Genomic DNA, 17,700 nt, shown 5'->3' on the forward strand with positions numbered 1-17,700 from the left:
GAGATTACATTCAAGCTTAGCAAATCTGCAGATAACATCAAGTTGGATGGACCTGCAGATGCACTGAAGGGTAGGGCTAGGATCAAGAATGACTTGGATAAACTGAGGAAATGGTCTGAAATCAATCAGATGACAGAGTCATCAAAGAGAAGTGCAAAGTCCTGCATTTGGAATGGAGTAACCGCATGCACAAATACAGACTAGGGAACAAATAGCTTAGGTTGCAGTACTACAGAGAAGGACCTGAGGGTTACAGTGGACCATAGGCTGAATATGAGCCATCAGCATATTCTTGTTTAAAAAAAAGAAAAGGCAACAGCATACTAGATTTTATTAACAGAAGAGTCTCTTACAAATCAAGGGAATTGATTATTCTGCTCTGTTCAGCACTAATAAGCCCTTACCTGGAGTACTATGTTCACCAAACTAATGGTAATTTTTTGTCCCTTACAACTTGGGCTGCATTGAAAACAGAATGCTAAAGAAGAAAAATAAAAAAAACCCTCATTTCTTGCCTATGCTACTTGCTTTGAAAAATCGGAGCCAATGTATATCAGTGATGTTTATATGAACAAGAAAATCAAATGAAAATACAGCAAAAGCTCTGTTATCCAGCACCCATGGGGAATTGGGGGGGAGGGAGGGTGCTGGATAACCAAACAGGCCTGTTACCTCAGAGGCATCTTTGTTTGGACGGGTTGCCACCCCTCCCACCGCATCCAGTACACCAGACTTTCATTCCCTAGTGTCAATGTGGCAGGGGACAGGGAGCGGGCCCCCACATAGGTTGCTTTGCCCCAGGCCATGGCCCAAAGTCAGCAAAGTGGAATTCGAAGTCGACCAGTATGCCAGTTAATAGAGCATGCTGGTTAATAAAGTGTCAGATAACATGGCTTTTACTGTACTTTACCATATTTCTTAGACAAGGCAAGCAAACTATATAAAAAATTTTCACAATCTAGTTGTCATTTATACTTAATTAATGTTCACTACAAAAATAAACTGAAATGTCCCTCTTCATATTTCTAATTCTCAAATTAAATCTTCCTAATATAAAATTTTCCCCCAACCCTTAATCTCAATTTACCTCTCTGTGACCGTTCAAAACACTTAGCCAACTTAAGTAAAGCTCACCTTCACTGCTTCCTAGTTGCAAATTTTGTGAATTAATATTTTCTCAATTAGATCAATAATGCAAATGCAGTTTTTCTGTAAATTATACTTTTTTCCCCCTCAGTAACTAGGTGTTTTTGATCCTCTCACTTTCTACACTTTCTTTAATGTAAGGAAACTTTGCAAAGACAAGGGAAATGTAACACTAGCAACAACAAAAAAGGCATATTTCATAAACAAGGCAGATATTACTAATTTTTGGTACTATTACAACTTCATCATTAAGATAAACTAGAATATCCCAGACTAGATTCTGTTAACATCATCAAGAGAGGCCCTCTCACAAGCACAAAACTTGCCTTAATTTCTTTTAAACAATTTAGAAATCATCATTCTATATTAGTTTTCATTTTTAAATAACTTAACTTTTTATGATTGCTGAACCAAATCAACAGTTTAGCTGATTTAGTACAACAGCAGGTACAGACATTTGCTCTCCCAGGAGAAACTATCCTGGGACAATTTAACCCTGGTTGTTCCCAGGTCATTTTTCTTCTGGAGTGATCAATTTTATTTTGAGAGGAAAAGCCACAACATCTGGATTTTCGTGAACATTGCCCAATTTCGCAATTTTCATGAAATCGCGATTTAAGTAGGTCTCTATTAATTAGATACAATTTGATATTTTGTTGAAATATGTTGGTCGAAATCATGGTTTCTTCTGAGAGAAACCCAGGAGAAAATGAATGTCTGTATGAGGCCTGTCCAAGATCAAGATGGTAATTCTGGTTTCCAAAGCAATGGGAACAAAGCATCTTTAGAAGTAAGATATACGTTATCTTAAGTACTAATTCTAAATGTGGGCATTATTTTAGAATTAGATTAGAGCAGAAACAAGCTAGAGGAAGAAGGACACAGATAAAACTGGTTTCTAAAACTTGTTGAAGCACTAGATATTGATTTTGGATACTTTCTCCCACGTGTGCTGGCTCTCCTAACATGGAAAGCAATGAACTTAAACAAAAATGACAAAAATGTACCTAAACTTGAATCTTTTTTGTGACACAAAATTATCTAACAGTTCACTGAAGACATATCAGAATAAATCATTCTGTGACACTGCTAATGCAATGAATTGCAACTGGACTCCTGATTGATGTCACAGAAAAATGCATTCTGAAATGTTTTCAATCATCTAGAAAGTACTGAGAAGAGTTCAGGGGGCCAGAAGACAACTTTTACTAAAAAAAAAAAAAAAGAAAATTACTTTTGCACTGAATAAATCATCTCTGTGTTGCATGTGCTCACTCTCTCTCATACACACATACACTAACTGACTGTGACTTTAACAAAAATCAGGCCTGCACGAATAGGGAAGTATTAAATTCAGATCCAGATTTGGCCAATTCAGAGGACAATGGTTCAATTTGGAGATTCAGATCACTGTCCCGAATTGATTCGGCCGAATCAGCTTCAGAAGATTCAGCGAGATTTGGTGATTTGCCATAGACTATAATGGGGAATCACTGAAATACCTATAACTTTGTCATTTGTTGGTAGATTTGGATGAAAACAGCAGAGATGGTAGCCCCTTCTGAGGGCATGAAGCCTGCCAAGTTTTAAGGAGATAAGTGCATGTGTTTCTGGGAAACTGCACCTCAAACTGCTGAAAGCAACATTCATGTCACTTGTGTATGCTAAGGCAGATTTGGATGAAAACAGCAGAGATGGTAGCCTGTAGCAGGGGGCCTTCCCAGTGCTGGTTAGATCTCTGTCCACTCACCTGTTTCTGGCCCAGCTGTCCGCCCCTCTTTCCTCAGGCAGAAACAGCTCACAGAAGGGACAGAAAGGCTACAGACAGAGGCTTATATACTGCTTCTACGTCCCTTCCCCGGATCACTGTGATTGAAAGGGGACTCCGGGAAAGATCAGTCACTGGCCAGCTACAGATGTCAGTCTTACCCTTCCTGCTCCCCCTCTCTCTTCTCAGTTTCTGTTCCCCTGAAAGACTGCCTTATGAATCGCTGAACCTTTTTCCAAATCTTTTCCAATTCAATTCAGAGGCTCTAAATCGATTCAGGTTTCTTTTTAGTCTCCGGATTCGATTCGGATTTGGTGATTCAGCCTCTGAATTGGGTCAAATCTTCCCCAAATCAAATCGGTGACTAAAGGTTAGTACACCCCTACAAATCATGTAATTCATTACTGCCCTGACACGGCAAATACTCACTTGATGTTTTTCCACATGCAACTCATCAGTCATGTAAGGCCCTTGCCACATTATTCTGAATGTGGCAAGGGCCACATTACACTTAAGAAATGACCAGGGATCCTGGTTTTCTCCAATTAAAAAAAATCCCCAACATTCGGTTAAAAAAGTAACCCCAAATCCACATTTTTTCCATGATTAAAATGAAACACCACTATGTACATATCGATATAGTATATCAGTGGTGTTTCATTTAAAACATGGAAAAATATGGATTGGGGTTACTTTTTTTTAAAACCAAAAATTGGGGGGGGGGGGTTTGGGGGGGGGTTAAATCAGAGAAAACTGGGATCCCTGGAGATGATTAACGAGGTAATCACATCTGAAGTTGTGACAGCCACATGTTCAACCAACTAACAACATAATAAAACAAGAAATAAGCAACACAGTTATTCCACAAAAAATGTGTAATAACTTTGTGGCTGGTTCCTATCATGCCATTAACTGAATATGTGATCTGGGTTCCCAGCCATGGGCAGACCATGCACCTCCAAGGCAGGGAGCCTGCAGCTGAACCAGGCCGCCAGCCATAAGAGTCCATAGCATGCCCCCTCCAGCTGGGTTCTCTGTCAGCTGACCCAAACCATTACCTTTATTAAACTGTATTGTAAGGCTTACAGAATGTGTCTACATTCTTTGTTCTGTGAACAGCTAATAGTGTGGCTAATTCAGTACAAATCTATTTAATAATCTGCTGAGGAGGCTCCCAGACATGGGAGCTCACTACTTGGTGGTACAAGACACTAGCAATTGGGTATCATAGGATTTGACATGCAATCCCACAATCATACTTCCTGCCCTGCTTGTGTGTGGATTGTGTGGATAGTACATCAGATCCCATTGCAACTTTATCTGTATATCTGGCAAGGGCTTCAGATGCACACATGCACACTCCCCCCAGCTGACTGGAAATTAATATTTTAAAACAAATTATGTAACCCATTACTGCCATGGTAATGCAAGTACTCATTCAATGTTTTTCCACACACAAGTAAAATCAGTGGTGTTGAATTTAATAGAAATATCATATTTTCTCACAGATACCTTTTCCTAAAACTCAGCCCCCCAGAATTGACATGTGTTTTAAGTGAAGAAGCTGTTTTCCTTGCTGCAAAAGAAGCACACCTGAAGACACCATGCATGTCATGCAGCTGCCAAGATGGCAGAGTCCTGTTTTACCCCACTCATAACAATTGCTATCAGCTGAGCACCATAACATCTACCTGAAGCAGCGAGCTACTAGTATTGTCGTGATGAGGCTTCTGATACGGAATCAACACTCTAGTAATAGGAAATTATAAGAAGAACTACTTATAGTAAAGAACTAAGTTTTGCTACTACTATCCTTGCAAGAGTCCAGGGCCTAACCTTGTGTGACACAGTTCTCCTGGAAACAATATTCAGAAAATGTGGCATCCCAGGAGACAGTCTGGGTGAGACAACTGGCACCAGGAATTTCCTGGTGCCATGCTTTCTGAATACTATCTTTCCAGGAGGACTTACTCTATGTCACAGATTCATCTAAGTAGTTTTCTGCATTCTGCCTTCCAAAAACAAGGCGTGTGTTCTATGGGGAAGGGGTGTTACATACACAAAAATACGGTAATTATGTATGTTTGTGTCAGCAGGATTGAAGCCCATCTGTTTATTTTAGTTAGAACATGGACCAGCATGCATCATATACTAAAAGACGTGCAATAAACATATTTTTTACAGCACAAATTTACATCATGTCATATTAGAGAAATAATTTTAAAACCTTTTTTTTATTTTCCAGCAATAAACTGACTGTAATGACTGTGCAAGTATGAGATTGTTCTTTATGTTTTACAGCAACACTAGCACACAAATAAGAAACAAAGTAGATGGTACAATACAAAAGGAATAAAAGCAGATATTATCCTATTTCTCCATTTATCATTTAATATCTGTTTGACTGTCAGTTCTCAGTAGTTTAATGGGACTTTGAAAACTGTGGCATTCATCAAGGCTATTTTTTGGATGGTATCTCACCTGGTCTCTTCATCATCCCAAGCGATTCTCATGCCTTTCCCGCCACCACCTGCTGAGGCCTTGATCATGACAGGGTAGCCTAACAGCAGGGAAGAATTAGACAGAAGTTCAAACTTTGATCAGTTGGTAATATGAACATGACAACTGACCACATGTCCAATAATGAAGTAGACAATAACTGGTTTATTAGAAAGCAGATGATTTGGAGAGATTCTTTTTTATGGTACAACTAGGCTATCAGTACAATGATTTTTGATGCCATGAAAATGCTGCCTTCCCCATTTCATTTAGAACAAAAAAAAAAATTAAAAAGAATGTGTGAACAGTTCCCAAATAGCAAAGAAAATGTTACATAAATGGATGTATTTGACCTCCAAAATAGCTTTCCTGAACAAACAAGCTCTGTTACTCTCCTACTGTTAAAATAAATATTTATTCTGGTAAAATTAAAAGATATATACTTTATCAACGGGAATAGACAGTAGTGTCAAAAGTGTCAATAGGTAATTGCGGTAAACTTTAAATACCTAGCGACATCTCAAAAGATCTATGCTGCATGCACATTAAGCAGGTGAATAAACATAATTAAACATGGATAATCATTATATGCTGAACTTGCTATAATCTTTCCAACAGAATGTAACAAAACTGTTTCCTCTAAGCTGATAAGGAACCAAAACTAAAGGAGGGGCAGAAATCTGACCACTCTTCCCGTACTGAATAATAATTTATTCCAGAGTAAGGTAACTTAATACTAGTGTTTGAGTCTGGTTCAAGAAGCTCCTTGAACATAAAAAATTGTAGCAGAAAAAGGTCATAACTATAAATTGTATTTAATTACAATAAACACTTCTGTTTAAATTTAAAATTATCTTCCAAAAGTTATTTCTTGTGTGTGTTGATGAATCTACCCTTCTCTTAGACTAATCTATAGAAATTAAGTAGTGAAAAAAGATTTGGGGGCTGTAGTGGATTCCCAAATCAATATCTTTATTAAATTGCACTGTAAGGCTTACAGGATGAGTCTACGTTCTTTGTTCTGTGAACAGCTAGTGGTTTGGTCATTCCAGTGCAAATCTATTTAATCTTCACTCACTCCACTTGTTGTTTAACAAAACTGCTTCTGGACAGAATAAAGTTATTTTATTTTGACCTTGTCTGCATGATGGTGTCCATGGGGAGAAATGATAAAGAGCATATAAAATAATCATACAGAGAGAGTAATTTTTCCTACTTCATAAAACAAGATAAGGGAAAACTGTACAAAATTAAATTCAAAACTAATATGAGAAAATACTTTCACACATGATATGCAATTAGACTGTGGAACTCCTTGCCTCTGAATGCAGAGGAGGCCAATATCTTCCAACAGTGATTAGATAACCATCTAGAACATCCAGGATGCTCACAGTTAATGATAATCAAAAGACTACTGAAAGGATGCAAAACCTCATGCTTAAGTCTTAGATTACTTTCTAAACTACTGAATTTTGGGATGAGATCAAAAATCAGGGAAGAGGGACTTATCCCATATCTGCCTCTGTATAAATCAGTTTCTTGCATCTTCCTCTGAAGCACTTGTTATTGGATATTAGACTAGATCAATAACCAATCTGATTCACTACAGCAATTCCTATGTTCCAACTGAATATTATAAATTAAAATGACTGTTTTGTGCTCCACAGGAATATCATGGGAGCATGGAAAAAAGTTTACCTTATTATCAATATTACCAATTATTTCAGCCTGGTATAGTTAATCATATTATTGTCTTGACTGGCTTATATAAGTAGACCCTACTGCTACTTCACTGACCACATTTTTGCAGAAAGGAGGTATATCAGAAGCAAGCACAGTGTGTGTGTGGTCAGTCTGAGGGGAAAAGGAGTCCAGGAGAGCTGGTTGTATTTTACAGAAATCTTACTGAGGGCACAGGAACAAGCCAACCCGATGTGCAGGAAGAATACTAAATTTGGCAGGCGAGCAGCCTGGCTTAGCAGAGAACTCTTCAGTCAGCTTAAACACAAAAAGGAAGCTTACAAGCAGTGGAAACTTGAACAGATGATTAGGGAGAAGTATAAGAACATTGCTTGAGCATGGAGGGATGAAATCAGGAAGGCCAAAGCGCAGCTGGAGTTGCAGCTAGCACGGGACGAGAAGAGTAACAAGAAGGGTTTCTACAACTATGTTAGTAACACGAGGAAGATCAGGGAAAGTGTGCGTCCCTTATTGAATGGGGGAGGCAACCTGGTGACAGATGAGGAGTAAAAGGCTGAAATACTCTATGCCTTTTTTAACTCAGTATTCACAGGCAAGGTCAGCTCCCAGACTACTGCACTGGGCAACACAGTCTGGGGAGAAGGTGAGCAGCCCTCAGTGGTGAAAGTACAGGTTAGGGACTATTTAGAAAACCTTGATGTGTACAAATCCATGGGCTGAATGGGATGCATCTGAGGATGCTGAGGGAGTTGGCTGATGTGACTGCAGACTTGTGATGATCTGGGGAGGTCCTGGATGATTGGAAAAGGGCAAATATAATGTCCATCTTTAAGAAAGGGAAGAAGGAGGATCCAGGGAACTAAAGACCAATCAGCCTCACCTCAGTGCCTGGAAAAATCATGGAGCAGGTCCTCAAGGAATCTATTTCTAAGCACTTGTGCGAGAAGAAAGTCATCAGGAAGACAGCACGGATTCACCAAAAGCAAGTCACGCCTAACCAACCCAACTGCCTTCTCAAGTGAGATAACTGGCTCTGTGGATGTGAGGAAAGAAGTGGATGTGATATACCTTGACTTAAGCCTGGCTTTTGATACGATCTCCCACAGCATTCCTGCAAGCAAGCTGATGAAGTACGAGTTGGATGAAAGGACTGTAAGGTGGATAGAAAGCTGGCTGGACCATCAGACTCAACAGGTAGTGATCATCAATGGCTCGAGGTCTAGTTGGCAACTATATCAAATGGAGTGCCCCAGTGGTCAGGCCTCAGGCCAGTTTTGGTCAATATCTTTATTAAAAATCTGAAAGGTGAGATAAATGTCACCCTCAGCAAGTCTGCGGATGACACCAAGCTGGAAGGTGTAGTAGATATGCTAGAGGGTAGGGCTAGGATTCAGAGTAAAAGAGACAAATTGGAGGACGGGACCAAAAGAAACTTCATGAGGTTCAACAAGAACAAGTGGAAAGTCCTACACTTAGGACAAAAGAAACACACGCACTGCTACAGTCTTGGGACCAAGGGGCTAAGCAACAGGTCTGCAGAAAAGAACCTGGGGGTTACAGCGGACAATACGCTGAATATGAGTCAACAGGGTGCCCTTGTTGCCAAGAGGCTAACAGCATGCTAGGCTGCATCAATAGGAGCACTGCCAGCAGATCAAAGGAAGTAATTCTTCTCCTCTACTTTGCACTGGTATGGCCACATCTGGAGCATTGTGTCCAGATTTGAGGCCACCTCTCCAGAAAGGATGTGGACAAATTGGAGAGCCTCCAGCAGAGGGCAATGAAAATGGTTAGGGAGCTGGGGCACATGACTTATGAGGAGAGGCTGAGGGAACTGGGCTTATTTAGTCTGCAGCAAAGAAGACAGAGCAGATTTGATAGAAGCCTTTATCTACCTGAAGGGTAATTCCAAAGAGGATGGAACTAGACTGTTCTCAGTGGTGGCAGATGACAGAACAAGGAACAATGGTCTCAAGTTGCAGCAAGGGAAGTTTAGGTTGGATATAAGGAAAAACTCTCACTAGGAGGGTGGTGAAGAACTGAAACAGGTTACCTAGAGAGGTGGTGGAATCCCCATCTTCAGAGGTTTTTAAGGCCCAGCTTGACAAAGCCTTGGCTGGAATGATCTAGTTGGGGATGGTCCTGCTTGAGCAGGGGGTTGGAATAGATGACCTGAGTTCCCTTCTAACCCTTGTTTTCTATGATTCTCTTATAATATCAAGAAGAAAGTTTGTGAATTTTGGACAAAAATTGACTTCCATTTTTTTCTGGATGGGCAAACAACTCTTTGGACATATAGACTCTGAAACTACATTAGGGCTTAAACCTTTAGCTTCCTTTGACTTTAACAGGAATTACATGTGTATAACACCTCAGAAAAATCAGGAAACTTGTATTTAGGTGGCCCAGTTAGGACTCTGAAACTATCATTGTGATACTAGCCTTAGTTGACAGATAGAGATGAAGTACAACAGTGTATTTTTGCTATCTGTCAAACATGAAAAACCTGTCAATCCTAATATAAGAAAACCTTGGCATGGTCAAAACAGCTTTGTAAATCTAGGGGTGCGAAATATTCATGCTAGAGGGTATTTATCAGCCATGTCCTAATGATTTTTTGAGATATTCAGGAACTTTATACCTGCACTTCTTAAGTACTAGTTCCAATATTTCACATCAACTGAAAATTGGTTGAATTACATTAAGGAATGATATACAAGTTAAACTCAAATGTAAAGCTAATATTATTTGCTATGATGCATGCATGCAGCAATAATTAACCACCATCCCCTCCTTGGCATGATTTTTTCATTTGGTTTTCAATTCTGATAAAGTAGGTACCTCCCCATGAATAGCACCAGATTCAGGAGTATACCAAACTCTCAGTACAAGAAGAGGTGGTTTTCCATGTGCATGTATAAGAATGCATGGGATTATATATCTGAACAGACCTTGGAATACTACAACTGTATTTGCCTAATTTGAAAGGTACTTTTCAGACTTTTCATCCTGTGTACATAATATTGTTATCAGTAAGTTGGCTTCTTTAGTTTTTGGACAGTTAGTATGCTCTGTATTCGAGTGCCAAGAGAAATCAACAAGGAATTGTGAGGGTTCCATGTTACTCTTTGTCGCGGCGCACCTCGCTGCCTCGCTCCTAGAGGGGAGAACTGCTGGGGAAAAGCCTTAGCAGAGATAATGAGCACAGCTGCAGGTTGCCAGGGCAACTAATGAGTCAGCTGATCCTGAGGGGGCAGGGCCTGGCTCCTATAAAGCCTAGAGCCAAGGCCAGGCTAGTGGGTCCTTGTCAGCAGCTCCTGCAGTTAGGATGCGAGGGAAAGCCTAACAGCAACTATGGTTCGCGAGAGCTCCAGAGGTTGGAGCAATGATGTTAAATTACAGCCAGAAGGCTTATGTTGTTATGGCCCAGGGCCTTGGGTTTTGGTTATAGCCAGGAGGCTGGTGTTTGCTTTAGTGTTTGTATTCCACCAGTGGTTTGGGTGAGGCTATTAGGGGTTGGAGGAGGCCTCATAGGGACCCCAGAGGGGTGGGGCCCTAGCGCCAAGAGGGCGTGTTATCCTCATAAAGGGACCCACAGTGGTGTGGGGGCCCTAGTGCCAGTGAGGGCGCAGTACTCATAGGGGGGGCTCACAGGAGTGTGAGGACCCTGACGCCAGTAAGGGCGCAACTTGTGGGGTGTGTAGACCCCAGCCCAGAGAGGGGCATTTAAAGAGCCCAGTGTGGGCACAGCAGGTCCCAGAGAGAGGGGTGATTTTATTAGGAAGCCCAGGGTGGGTATAGATAGCCCCAAACAGGGGGTGGTATTATTAAGGAGCCCAGCGGGGGCCTGGAAGGTCCCAGAGAAGGGGGACCAGTGCAAGGCCCAAGAGGGGCAATGTTTGAGAGGCCCCAGGGGGCAATATGAGAGAGGCCCAAGGGGGGGCAAGATTGAGAAGCCCAGGACGGACATAGCGAGCCCGGTAACAGGCTAGCACTACGGAAAACCCAGGACAGGGGCAGGGTGCTGCGGTTGCCCCGGAGGAAAAGGGGTTAGCAGTACAGCACCCCAGGAGAAGGGCGGTGCTGCGGTGGTCCCCAGGAAAAGGGGATAGCAGCACAGTGCGCCCGGCAAACGAGAGGTTAGCAGTGCGGTGGGCCTAAAAGACCGGTGGCTCGAGAGGATGTCCCAAAGTGGACTAGATTATTTTAGAGAAAGCCCAGAGTGGGCCTCAAGAGTCCGAAGAGAGGGGCGGTGTTACTAAGAGTCCCAGTGAGGGGCACTGTATTAGAGAGAGCCTGGAGTGGGCACAGTGAGAGCCCAGGAAGGGGCACTAGCATAGAGACATACGGAGAAGGCCCTAGAGCAGGCTAGATTAGAGGAGGACCCGAGAAAGCGGGTGTGTATTTTGACCGGACAACGTCTGTCCCATCTGCGAGGCTTGGGGCGTGGTATTAGGGGCTGAAAGGAGCCACGCATAGCCCATAAGGCTAGGGTGCCTGAGAAGCACCCAGAGTACAGGGAGACCCCCGGTGGGTCCGGGAGACCATGGGGACAGAGGTCCCAGCTAACCGTGCCGAGGAGACGTAAGGCAGCCTCCCAACTTAACTTAAGATCGAAAACGTGGCAGGCGAGAATAGAGGGTGCCCTTGGGCCGAATTGGCATGGAGAGAGGGCCTTAAGGAGATCACGGCCCTCCTATAGGACCCCGCCGTGACACTCTTACTTCTGTTTTTACCAGTGCCAGCATGCCTCCTTGGCCTTCAGGTATTTTCTCATTATATTTATAAAGTTGCAGGTCAGAACCATTATGGCGGAGCACTTCTGGGGTGCAGAGCCCATCAGGGAAAGCAGCCAAGCGAAGCTCCCCTAGATCTCATTCTAAGGGAGGAGATGTGTGGCGGAACACCTTTGGGGGTACTCGCCACCTGAGCGCTCTCACAGTTCTCCAAGGGGAGCCTGCTTTGGAGGAGCTGCAGGGGAAACCTCCCCCAGGTGTAATTTTAAGGGGGAAGGTGTGTGGCAAGGCACTGTTGGTGCCTGCCACTTTAAGACCTAAGCCAAGCAGCCAGCAGGTGCCTGATTGCAGCCGCCATTTTAGATTCAAGGCTGCCTATATAAGTGGAGCATTTTGCTGCTGGCAGAGCAGGCAGCGACATCGCCTGGCTGCAAGGCTTCATGTATCATCCTGGAGGTAAGGGCAAGAGCTGTAGGGGATGGTTTAGAGGCTCCTGGTCCTAGGCATAATCTAAAACTGCACCCTGCTGGGAGTGGGTGGCCTGGTGGGGGCTCTCAGTGGCACAGAAGCCCACAGGAAATGCCAGGCTCGTGATCAGCCCAGTGAAAGGCAAGAAAGGGCATCTTAACCCCAGCCCCCACCTTCGGGTGGGTCCAGTAACATGAGAGGTAGTTGGGTAGTTGGGGCTGCGGCCACCTGAGCCCTGGGGGGTGCAAGACCCCGAGAGACCCTGAGGAGTGAGAGTGGAGGCCAGGCACGGCTGCAGCCACCTGAGCCCTGTGGCGGGTAGAACCCTGAGGAAAGATACTTGGTGCCAGGCACGGCTATGGCCACCTGAGCCCACTGGGGAGGGAAGCCCCATGGCCCCAAGTGAATGGACTGTGTGGAGCTCCAGTGAGTTGGCGGAGGTGAGGAACCCCAGTGAAGGGGGGGAAAACCAGAGGGCTGAGAGCCCAGTATGCTTATATAGATAGAGCATAATGACCTGCTGCTCGGGGGTGGGGGAGGAGTGAGAGTCCCCTTGAGACCCTGGAACACCAGTCGTGGTGTGAGTTACCCCAGCTCCCACAACTGGGTTGGTTAACCCCTAGTAGGGCCGGAAGGTGGATCCAGGAGCAAGAGTGGGGCTAGAGGCTCAGAGGCCTGATGTAGAGTACCCTTGACTGGTCAATGCTGGGGCCAGGACCAGAGTGATCAAAAGGGCCAGGGGCCCACTGCGACGGACTCCCAAAGCTGAGGGCCTGAGGTCCTGACTGGCCTTGGAGGTGAGGCCAGGGCCTGTGTGGCCAAAGGTCCTGCGGGGACCATGCCTGAGATGGGAAATAGTTGCAGGGAGCTAGGCAGCCTGAATGAAGGGAGGGTATGCCGCCGGAATGGAGGGATCTTAAAGGGGTCTGACCTGGAGGATTCTGGGGCCCAGTGTGGGGCTGGTGAGATTAACATCAGTGGATGCCATCTGCAAGGCATGGCTGCAGTGTAGGGGAGGTACAGAGCCGCAGATAGTGCCCCCTGACATTGGGGCACGAATGGGCAGCCTCCCGCCTGAATTAACATTGTAATTAATTAAGAACAAGGCATGGCAGGAAAGTCAGGCGGGTGGAGTGCCCAAAGGCAAGTGGGGAACCTAGCACTGTGGCTAGGTGGAGAGCCCAACTTTGCCACAACCATAAAATGTGTCCATCCAGCAAAATCCAATTCTCTTTTCTATATTTATTTAGAACAACACTTAACATGAACTAGTGTTATAAATGGACTAAAACCTGATAAAAGTATGGTTTCCATCTACTTGGTTTCTCTGCAGGCTTCACAAAGAACATAACTCTTCCAGCAAACAACAAGAGAAAAAACAAGGAAAGAGACTGCAACAACAAGGCCAAAAAAGGGGCAGAGAGGAAGAATGAATGACCACACAATAAAAAAAGTGTTTAAAAAAAAAAAAAAGTAGAAATGGTAGGAGACAAGTGCCAGTGAAATCAAATACTGAAGAGGGAACTATACAAAAAGAAAAGCTGATACATGCAAGTAGAGAGAGAGAACATGCAAGACAGAGTGAGAAGATAAATGTAACAAATGAAAGCTCATATGTAACCAGTCTAGAATTTTTTTTTAAATGTAGTGCTTCTGGGGCGTGAAGACACACACCAACTGGCTGCAGGCTGAGCATCAGCCTGAAGTGCTACTGTGCCATGGATAAGAGGCCGAAGAAAGCACACATCTCAGCATATCCTGTAGGGGTTCAGTTTCCAAAGGTGGCCAAGAACTGCTGAGCACAGAGAAAAAAGACAATTTTCTGGCTGCTAAAGCAACTGCCAACGCATCCTTGCTTACCCACAACCACCAACCTTTATGTTGGAGTCCCCAGTCAATTTGATTCTGAGCCCAAGGAGTATAGGAGGAAACTTTATCAAATCGTCAGCATGCATATCCCTTGCAAAGTGATGGGGGCTACAAACTGAGTGCCACAAGGGGCCCAGACTTTGGGGCCAAAAGCTTGGCATGGCACTGAGGGTAGAGTCAGCCTGCATGATGTAGGTCTTGTTCTCATCACCTATATCTATTGTGGGAGGGATATAGGGCTCCATTTCTTTACCCAAAAGAGAGTCCTCCTAGGCTTCTCTGGGTCCTAGATTGTCCTTTCCTTCCTCTCCCTCTACCGGTTCACCATGAAATAAACTCGGTAGAGACATACCCTGTAGGATCTTTGAAGGCTCCTAATAATACAGGGTGGTCACCCAGCAGGCACCAGAGGCATGATTAGCATCTCATGGCCTTCTGTAAGTTAACTTGAGGATCTCAATCTTGATACTGCTTTGCTGCCAGCCTCTGTGGTGTCCTCATCCTGATGTCTCCACGGCTGGGTACTTGTAGATGGCATAGTTATAGTAGCTTTTCTAGAGTGCCCACTGGTTTTCCCCAACAAGCCATATTGCAAATAGCACCTCTTTCTAGCTCCAATTACTTGTTTACCTGGCAAACATGTCTGATGAGGATGGAGTAGATATACTGGCAGGTCCAAATGGATGTCCCTCAAACAAGTGTTGGCCTCAAATGCACCATCAGGTGGCATGCCATGAAAAGGAGTGTGCCTTCATGATTAGCAATGCACTGCTGCCACTGATGGCCCCAGCTGCTCACCAGATAGCACTGCAAGGAATGGGTGCATGCCTTTGTAATCAGTGGTACACTGGCAGCAGTGATGACCCAAACTCAACACCAGGTACTGTGATATAAAATAGATGGTGCATCTTCGTGAATAGCTGTAAGCAGGAGTACAAGGCTGCGTATGACCAGAGCAGTAGAGTTCAGCCTGAGTCACAGAATAACTGCTTGCAAACAGGAGGAGGTATAGACCACTGCATTGTGGGATACCTAAAGGACTGATCAAACAGGCCCATGTCATGTTATACTTAGAATGCATATATAATGTGAGACATTACAAATATGCAACAGAATAAAATAGCACTCAATTCATCCAAGTACAGTTCTGAAATGCTTTGGCTAGTTTTACACTGGTTTAATGGGCATGTAAATCTTTACACTACTAATTTTAAACTACATTTGGAATAATCTAACTTACGTGTGTCCATACAGAGAGAGAGAGAAAGCACAAGCATGAACACAAAAACAACATTGAAGGGAGAACATAGAAATAACATTAAAGAAAACCTAGAACACATCCTATTTTCTCTGAGGCAAGACTTGGAGTATCAGTGAATGAAGCCAAAAGAATACACTACACCAATCCAAAAAAAAAGAAACAAATTCAACTCCCTTATGAATGGGCTTTCATTTCCTTTAAGTTAATCCATTTTATTCGTAATGATAGCCTTGTCCTGAACAGTTATAGACAGTGCCACATGGGGCTGCACCTTCCAGAGACAGTACTGATGCTGGATAGTCATTCAGATCATACCAGGCGAATGAGGAAAGGTGGAATCAGCAGGGGATGTTATTTGTTTGGAATATTATGCTGCTTTAAACACTGACATATGCATTCAAACTGACATCATCAGAACATCTGTGTCTGTGGGAAGGGGAAGGTGGTTTGTTCGTTTTAAGGTGAGCATTTCAAAAGGCACTCCTGGGAAAGTAAGCTTGCTTGGATGAACGTAGTAAAAGGTTTCTTGCAAATATTCTGAATGTGTGTCAAATGCAAAGGGATAAAGGTACATTATACATATATAAGATTTCAATTTTATTCCATTCTCTCACTGTCTGACGTGATGTACCCTACTTTGAACAGTGCTGATAACTACATATCATGTTAGAAACCTCCATGGAGTTGAGCTATTTACAGTAGTAAGGGGAAAAGGTCAGAAGTGATCATTTTCTTTCAGCATTCAGCAAGGTTCTCCAGATTTTTTTTAGAAGTTCTTTTTTTTTTTCTAATGTTGCTATATAAAGCAGTAGTTCTCAACCTTTTTATGCTCTAGGCATCCCTCATTAGACTCAAGACACCCCTTAGAAAATACTAGATTTTTACTTTTTCCTCGCTCATTTTTTGGACAAAAAATAGTACAGCAATTTTTCTGCTGCAAGGACCTCAGAAAAAACACAAGTCAGAATGTTTTTAATCCTATGGGTTCCTATTTGAAATTTCTGGATTTATTCTGTGAATCATGTTTATACAACTAACAGTACTAATAATGCCTGGTACCCTTGAAAGAATCTCTGGGCACCCAACAGTACTGTAGCACCGTTGTTGAGACTCACTGTGTCGCAGGGCACCTCAGTGCCTGCTCCTAGAGAGGAGAAACTGCCAGGGAGAGAGCCCTGGCAGAACCTAATGAGCACAGCTGTGAGTTGCCAGGGCAACTAACCTGAGTCAGCTGGCCAGAAGGGGGCAGGGCCTGGCCCTTATAAAACCCAGGGCTGAGGCCAGGCTGGCAGTTCCCTGCCAGCAGCCGGAGAGGCAGGAGCTCCCTCAGTCAAGTTATGGGTAGAAGCCTGATCGCAAGTATAGCTCACGATAGCTCTGGAGGCTTGAGCCATGATGCTAAGTTATAGCCAGGCAGCTTATGTTAAGTTATAGCCTAGGGGCTTGTTTTGCTTTGGTGTTGTGTATTACACCGGTGGTTTGGGAGAGGCTATTAGGGGTTGGAGAACTCACAGGGACCCCAGAGGGGTGGGGCCCCAGCGCCTGAGGAGGGCGCAGTGTCCTCACAGGGACCCCATAGGAGTGGGGGACCCTAGCGCCTGGGAAGGGCGCACTAGCCTTGAAGGGGCCTCACGTCGGAGTGTGAGGACCCTGATGCCAGTAAAGGCGTCACTTGCGGGGTGCATAGACCCCAGCCCCAGGGTGGGGCACTTTTAAGAGCCCAGCGTGGGCATAGAGAGCCCCAAAAGGGGGCAGTATTATTAAGGAGCCCAGCGGGGCCCAGAAGGTCCCAGAGAGGGGACCATTGCAAGGCCCAAGTCGGGCAATGATTGAGAGGCTCAAAGGGGGCCATATGTGAGAAGCCCTGGAGCGGAGCAGTATTTAAGAAACCCGAAAAGGGCAGTATTTAAGAAGCCCAGGACGGGCGTGGCGGACCCGGTGACAGGCCTGCACTGCAGGAGAACCCAGAAGAAGGGCGGTGCTGCGGTGACCCCAGGAAAAAGGGGGTAGTAGTGCGATAAGCCCGAGGGACAGGGTGCTGCGGTGACCCCCGGAAAAAGGGGATAGCGGCACAGCGTCTAGGAAAGGGGAAGCAGCGCGGTGGGCCTAAGAGACCGGTGACCCGATAAGAAGTCCTAGAGTGGACAAGAGTCCCGAGGAGGGACGTATTTTAGGGAAAGCCCGGAGGGGGCATATCGAGAGCCCCAAAGGAAGTAGACTAGAGAGAGAGAGCCCAGAAAAGGGGTACACCA

General features: G+C 44.3%; 1 protein-coding gene across 1 annotated transcript in view; it reads right to left on the reverse strand.

The window, feature by feature from the left end:
• PCCA (propionyl-CoA carboxylase subunit alpha) overlaps positions 1-17,700 on the reverse strand; it is a 476,911-nt gene that overhangs the window by 301,220 nt on the left and 157,991 nt on the right. Inside the window, exon 9 of the mRNA XM_059721102.1 lies at positions 5,396-5,474. Coding sequence (XP_059577085.1) covers positions 5,396-5,474 — 79 coding nt within the window. The remainder of the gene's footprint in view (positions 1-5,395; positions 5,475-17,700) is intronic.

Source organism: Alligator mississippiensis, chromosome 1 (genome assembly GCF_030867095.1).
Source record: "Alligator mississippiensis isolate rAllMis1 chromosome 1, rAllMis1, whole genome shotgun sequence".
Taxonomy (NCBI): domain Eukaryota; kingdom Metazoa; phylum Chordata; order Crocodylia; family Alligatoridae; genus Alligator; species Alligator mississippiensis.